Genomic DNA, 7,500 nt, shown 5'->3' on the forward strand with positions numbered 1-7,500 from the left:
TATTCCTGTAATTTTTTTTTTTTATTGACGAATATATCAGCGAGAATTTCTTCGTTCATTCACTACTGTGGGAGGCCAGAGCTTGGGAAAAAAGGAATAGGCCCAGACAAACGCCAGACACGCATTCAAGAGAACCCTGCCCCCCCGGCCACCCGCCTGACTCATTCCTTGTCAGCAGATGTCACAAGACCATAAGTGAACATTGAAATACTATTATTAGTCATGTGCGAGCTAAGGTTTGTTTTGATAGCAGAGAATAATCATTCCTTTCCTTCCCTGCACATAACCTTTTGGCAGTCTGGACTGCCCCCTGCATGTTATAAGATTTTAAGCGTTGTTGTCTTACCCTTGTGGGTTGGAGATTTTAATATTCGATAGGATCGATGTACTGTTTTCATTATGCCACATTTACAATTATTTGGCAGCGCAAGGAAAATTTCTCTACACACCATAAGTATATAACCCCGTAAGCCTTTTTTTTTATTAGTTCTGCAGCGTCTCTCTACAAAATGAAATATACATAATGGCTTACATTAGCATGGGCTAAATTTTCGTTCATTAAGAACCATTAAGTCTTTTCAGACACCCTGAAATTTATTTTATTCCGACATATTAACAGACACCATGAAGTTTGTCTTATTCAGGCATAATAGATTTTAACTGAGTCTTTTCAGACACACTGAAATTTGTCTTATTCAGACATACAAATTTTCGTTCATTCTGAAGAACTGAGTCTTTCAGACACCCTGAAATTTGTCTTATTCAGACATTAATTTTTAACTGAGTCTCTTCAGAAATCCTGAAATTTGTCTCATTCAGACATATTAGTTTTCAACTGAGTCTTTTCAGACACCCTGAAATTTGTCTTAGACACTAATTTTCGTTCATTCTGAACAATTGAGTCTTTCAGACACCCTGAAATTTGTTTTATTCTGACATATTAATTTTAATTTTCATTCATTCTGAATAATTGAGTCTTTCAGGCACCCTGAAATTTATCCTATTCAGACATATTAACTCTCATTCATTCTGAATCATTGAGTCTTTCAGACACCCTAAAATTTGTCTTATTCAGACATACTAATTTTTGTTCATTCTGAATGACTGAGTCTTTTCAGACACCCTGAATCTGTTCATTTTGAATGACATTGAGTCTCGTCAGACATATTGAACCTGTTCATTCGAACAGCCCTGAGTCTTTTCAGACATATTGATTTTCTAACGGGTCACGCCCATATAAGTGTTATCTCAAGATGTCTGCAACACCCAGAGCCCAGTAAAATGAGGACTTCAAGTCCTACATGTCCACCGGAAAGGAAATGGGACTGTCAAGACAAAACTTGAAGGATTGGGTCCAAGAGAGAGTAGACGATGCCAAGGAGGAAAGAGAGGTAGAAAGACAGGAGGAGAAAGAAAGAATAGTCCAGGAGAAACAAGAAGCGGCAGAAAGACAGGAGAAGGAGAAAGAAAGAATAGTCCATGAGAAATGAGAAGAGTCAGAGAGACAGGAGAAGAAGAAAAAAAAAAGAATAGCCCAGGAGAAACGAGAAGAGGCAGAAAGACAGGAGAAGGAGAAAGAAAGAATAGCCCAGGAGAAACGATAAGAGGCAGAAAGACAGAAGAAGGAAAAGGAAAGAATAACCCAGGAGGAACGAGAAGAGGCAGAAAGACAGGAGAGGGAGAAAGAAACCTCATCAGCTTGCAATGGCAGCTCATGAAATGCGCAACACACCAACACCCTCTCCTCAATCAACCCTCAGCAGTGTAGGCACCCTCATAAGAAAATGGGATGAAGCCAAGCCTGAAGCCTGGCTCAACCATATTGAAAAGGTCCTGACGACCCATCAGCCCTCTACCAAAGAAGTGTCTCTGATCCTGGGAAGGCACCTTGAAGGGAAAGGTGCCATTGCCTTCAATGCTCTCCCTCCTGAGGATCAAGGAAATCTTGCCCTTGTCCACCAAGCTATCATAAAAGCTTTTGAAATAATTCCTGACCATTGGAGGAAAAGGTGGAGAAATATGTTCAAGGAATCAGGCCAAACCTGGTCTGAGTGGATCTTCTAAAAGACCAAGGCCCTAAAATGATGGCTAGAATCTCTGAAAGACACTAGTGTGGAGGATGTCCTCAAACTCTTCCAGCTTGAGGACTTCTTATTTTATGCCCCGCCAGCTCTTGCCACTGATCTGTGCGATAAGGCACCTAAGACAGTGGTCGAGCGCTACCGTTGGGCTGATATATGGGATATGCATCATCTCCGTCTTAGTTCCCATGGACGAAAATTATATCCCTCCTTGCCTGCCTCAACCAACTCCCAGCAACCTCACAAGAATGGGCACCCCCATAAGAAACCCATGTGTGGGTATTGTAAGAGAACAGGGCACCCCACTGAACAGTGCCACTTGAAGGCTGAGAATCAGCCAGAAGACCCCTCTATGTCCTCAAACGGGACAACACCTCGAGCCACACCTGGGTCATGGAAGAAAAGTAAAAAGCCTGCTCCGTCCAATGAGATAGTGCCAGGTAAAGATTATAGTAAGACTTATTGCCCTGCTTGCAAAGTCAATGGGCACTCTGCCCAATGGGCAAAATGCCCTAATAATAATAAGTCAAGTACGCCCGCCTTACCTTGGCAGTCACCGACCCAACATCCTTAAGTCCTCCAGCCCAGGGTCCCATTTATGTGGCACTTCCCCGAAGTAGGTGCCCCGCCAGCCAGGTCAAGGCATTTGATGATACTGGTGTACAAAAATCCCTCATAAGGGAAGACAAAGTTCCCCGTAGAGCTATTATTAACAGATGTAAACTCACCACGATTGAGGGTATCAGTCACTTTAAGATAATACTTCCTACTGTCAAGTTGAGGAACATGAGAAGTTATAGGTCTGAAATCTGTGACCTTGCAGTTGCCAGATACATTCCTGGAAGTTATGACCTCCTCCTGGGGCAGGACTTCCAGTCCCATTCTAAGTTACAGGAATCCAGGTGTGCAAATCCCCCAAAATCATTCATTAGGGACGAGTAAGCCTCAAATGCCTGCATTTGTTCCACTGCTAGTGCAACCTGAGTGCGATGTGCAGTGGCCCCCTCCATCAAGATCGATTTCAGATCCCATGCCAGGGCCCCAAATAGACCCTCCCTCTAGGAGATCCCACTCTTGATTCACAATCTCTGTCAGTGTCACTTGGGTGCACTGAGCAGTGCCAAACTCCATCCGTCCTGAACGACGAGCAAATTCCAAGTCAAATATTAGTGCCCGGCCCTACCTTAGTGCCCATGATCTCCACTCCAAAGATCCCAGTCCAGGTCCCCTCTCTTTTCCCGGCTTGGCTCCGCTACCAATGCCGGTAAGAGAGACAGATCCCTTCTGACCACAGCAGAAACTCACCCAAAGGCATGGTCTTGCAACCTGTACCTGAGTTGGTCACTCTTACCTGCGAGCCTCTCACGTCCCCCATGACCTCTTCTGCTCTGTCTCAGTTAGCTGCAGACACAAAAGTGAGTAAGGATTCTGCCATGTCTCAAATGGTCGATGAACTCAAGGAATTGTGACGGATCATGATAGAGCTTGCAAAAAGGGTCCCTGCATCAGCCATCAAAGAAGCCGACACAGGTGGCACTCAAATATCCTCCCCGGGCTCGGTTCCACTGATTCCTGACCGAGACAAACCATCAAAGTAAGAGAGGTCCATGGAGGAAATACCACGGGCGTGGATAATTCCAGGTAGCTTAAGTAGAGCCCCCGAGCTCTCCTGGCACCCATGCCAGAATGTCACAGTGCCATCTCTTTCCCCTGCGAAGACTTTGGCACCTCTGTCCAGAATAGGATGTGAGGGTTCTTCACCTATCTATTTTCCTTATAACTCTATCCCTTATTCTTTTCCTTTAACATTTCCCCTCCTTACATTTGATTATTACTCACATTTATTTTATGCCTTACCAAGGCCCCATTTTACTTTAATCCCCTCTGCCCATGCAGAGTGCCATTGACAGACATGCCTATCGCTGGATGATGCATTTAAAATACGATATGTCATCGGCAGTAGTTATTATTATATGAGTGCCAACTTGGCACAGTGCCATTATCATAGGTGCTGGCAATTGATCCTGCCGGAGGAGTCGCGCCCTCTAGCTACCTTGCGGCCTTCTTGGGCTGAGAATGAACTTATCTGTTTTCCATAACTAAGGAACGTAATTTCGGCATATTTAATCATCATCTTTTGCTAACAATCATTGATTACTCTGAATCTGTCATCTATTCTCTTTGTGAATCTCTATAATAAATTTCGAGTCTCAGACTTGCGACCTTGTGTTTATAGTGCACGAATGGCACTGAACTGTTGCTTAAGTATCTTGGAAATACCGAGCTAAGCCCACATTTACCTTATTGTAATGCCTCTTCAAGGCAGAGTAACTGCATGTATACAAAACTTGTAATTGATTATTATTAAGAGTGCATGAAGGATCTCTAGAATTAACCTAATATTAATTCATTGTTTCAACTATACCATTACGTTGTGAAAATATTCTGATTAATGCTGCCTTAAAGCGATAGGAATTTGATGATAAGAATATGTCATTTCTAGCAGCAAATATTTATTCTGTGTTAAAGTAAATGACACAATATTGTTTTGCCTCTTGAAATTAATTGCTATGCAGAAGTTTAAGTTGAATTACAAGCCACCAAAGGGAAATGAGAGAGAAGTAAAGTAAAGTTTCTAAGTGAGTTTGCTTGCTGGTAATCATTCTCACCCGATCTAGGGTGTGAATGCTAACTTAGTTGGGGAGATGCGACAATTGGAACCTCTTCCTCACCGGTTTTTACATCTGTAATGTAACTAAGAAAGAGATAAAATTCATCTCAACTGTTTTAATTTCTAGAACTGTGGGTTTCCACTCGCCCCTTCATAAACTCTCACCTCCATTCCGCAAAATGGTTAAGCCTAACCCTTATTTCTCTTCAAATGACTGCCTAAGACGTTGTTTGCCAGGTAACTGTCGTACCTTCTTAGCATCAGACAATGGGTAATGGAGGAGCCAGAAAAGAGAAATTGGCACCCTGCCATGTTAAAAACCCTCCACGAGGTTTAACTGCTGCCATGTGGCCTATATAAAAAACGTGACAAAGATTAACCTTTGCACTACCTAATTGGACGCGATGAGTGATTTCCAAAGGTTATTTATAGATGATGCAACGGCAATCAAGAGAGAGAAGGGCGCAGACCACCACCAAGGACAGATGTCCTTAACCTTGCCTGACCCTCGAACTTTCCATGTGTTCGACCCCGAGGTTTTAACCAGTGTACTTTTGTAGTAGCATTTTAACTCCCTCCTCCATCGCCAGTGCCCTATCAAACGAGGACACCGTCATCTTGACGAAGGTAATGTACCAGAATGAGGTTTCTTAATCCGTTGCGATTCCTGTTATTTCTCTGTCTGATTTTCATTTATTTTCCATTGCACGATCACCTTCAATAGTTTGTGTTGGGGCATTCAGTGTCAACGTAATTATGTATTTAGTGTTGAACTGAGTTATTTGGCACCATCTGTGCATTCCCTCAGTTCCCTATGAGCGTCTTATTATTCTTGCAAGTAACCGTCTTGCATATATTGCAGATAGGCCTCGACTGTGGAATCACTTGGCTCTATCCATGTGCAGTACCCTTTCTACCCCAACTGAGATGTTTCCTGTGATAAAGACATCATCAAGTGGAATATTTATTCTGTGTAGGATTCATTCATTTAGCAGGCCCTTATTATTACCTGCCCAGTAATTCGTCATTCTTCTGATCTTTGTTTGTTATGTAAATATACTTAGTTAAGAGAACCATTCAGTTTATGTTATTTTCCCTCACATGAAGAAGGTCCTAAGCCACAGATTTTCCCTTGTTTGTCCACGAAGTTGTCCTAATATTGAATCAGATATGTAATAAATACAGTAGATTTCTTGATAATGTATATATATATATATATATATATATATATATATATATATATATATATATATATATATATATATATATATATATATATATATATATATATATATAAGTTGTATATACGATACGAAATAACAAAATACTAGAGACTCGTTTATGTTTACATATGTCCATTAAGTATCGGAGATGTTTTTTTCTTACTAACAACCTGATTTACATTTTTGTTACCATGAAATTATCAAGTCTTCAAAATTAATTTATTTTCTTCAGTAACTTTTAGATTTTCGTAGTAAATATATCTTCAATTGGCCCTGGTATGAACCAGTCAATTAAAAACTACTTTTAAGTAAATTTAAGTTACTTTTAAAAATATAAGTCACAGTGTGAAGTCACAATAACAAACTTTAGATCCTTGCTAGAATTTCAATATTTAATCTTTTTTGGCATAAGGGTAAAATGCTTTGCACTTGATGCCAAATGAATGAATAATCTTATGCAGACGAAATATAGTACTCATGCCTTTAGTGAGTGGGAAACCAATCTTATTTCGTCATTTAAATACAGAAAGGCAATATTTAATATTTACGTACTTTTTCCTTCCAAGGTGATCTGTAAATTAATATTCATATATTATCCTTCGGACTAGTCGTAAGATGATATTTTTAATATACTCTGATTATCAACTTTTAATGCTACCCTGTGTATTCCTGTCACATTTAAACACACTCATAGATAATGCCAAAAATCCAACCGTAAAAGTCCTTAACACTTCTTAACGTCTTTCCATTTTAATTCGAATTAGTTAATAGGATAAACTTATGACCATGCATTTTAAGACCTATTTCCAAAGTTGTTCATTTTCTTTTTTGGGCGTTGAATTAATTGTCAATTCTATGTCAGTGCAACTCATTTTCGAGTTAAGAAGGGAAATATAAAATGTTGTATTAATAAATGCAATATGAAAAGATGATATATTCTATACTGTAAACTGGTGGCTTGATAATATTCCAAAACATCCATTCATTTAACCTGAAGATGTTCCAGAACAAAAGATAAAGACAATCATTGTTGAAAAAGCCTCCAGATACATTATTATCCTCAATAATGGGAAATCACATCTCAGTGTTCGCCCTTTTACCTGTAAAGGTTATGTAGAGTGTTGTAACTGTCTTACGAATTCCCCCCCAGACGGACTTCAAAAACACGCTTACAAGTCGTTAACGTATTAGACGTCATCGTTAGGCTATTCTGAGTTTTATTTGTCCTATTTAACTTTAACATTTTTTATATGTTGAATATAGTGAGTGCTGAACTTATTTGATATTAATTTCTTGTATTTCATAAAGTCCATGTCCCTAATATTTGAATAGTTTTCATTTCTTCGAACTCTTAAAAATAACTTACAAACACAGGAAATTTTGCAGGGTTTTAGAACTGGCGGAGTGTTATATGTTAAACAGCGGAGATGAACCTAATAAGAATCAAATTGCAATTACGTGCGTAAAAAATCACAGTATTTGAATTTTTGTTGCTTGTAGTGCTTTGTGTTAACCAAAGTTCCAA

General features: G+C 39.7%; 1 protein-coding gene across 1 annotated transcript in view; it reads left to right on the forward strand.

The window, feature by feature from the left end:
* Nucleotides 1-3,556: 3,556 nt before the first annotated feature.
* The window catches only part of LOC136842191 (protein FAM200C-like), an 11,800-nt gene continuing 7,856 nt past the window's right edge, over nucleotides 3,557-7,500 (forward strand). Inside the window, exons 1-3 of the mRNA XM_067109542.1 lie at nucleotides 3,557-3,675; nucleotides 4,880-5,023; nucleotides 5,343-5,379. Of these exons, the coding sequence (XP_066965643.1) occupies nucleotides 3,557-3,675; nucleotides 4,880-5,023; nucleotides 5,343-5,379 (300 nt within the window). The remainder of the gene's footprint in view (nucleotides 3,676-4,879; nucleotides 5,024-5,342; nucleotides 5,380-7,500) is intronic.

Source organism: Macrobrachium rosenbergii, chromosome 2, assembly GCF_040412425.1.
Source record: "Macrobrachium rosenbergii isolate ZJJX-2024 chromosome 2, ASM4041242v1, whole genome shotgun sequence".
NCBI lineage: Eukaryota > Metazoa > Arthropoda > Malacostraca > Decapoda > Palaemonidae > Macrobrachium > Macrobrachium rosenbergii.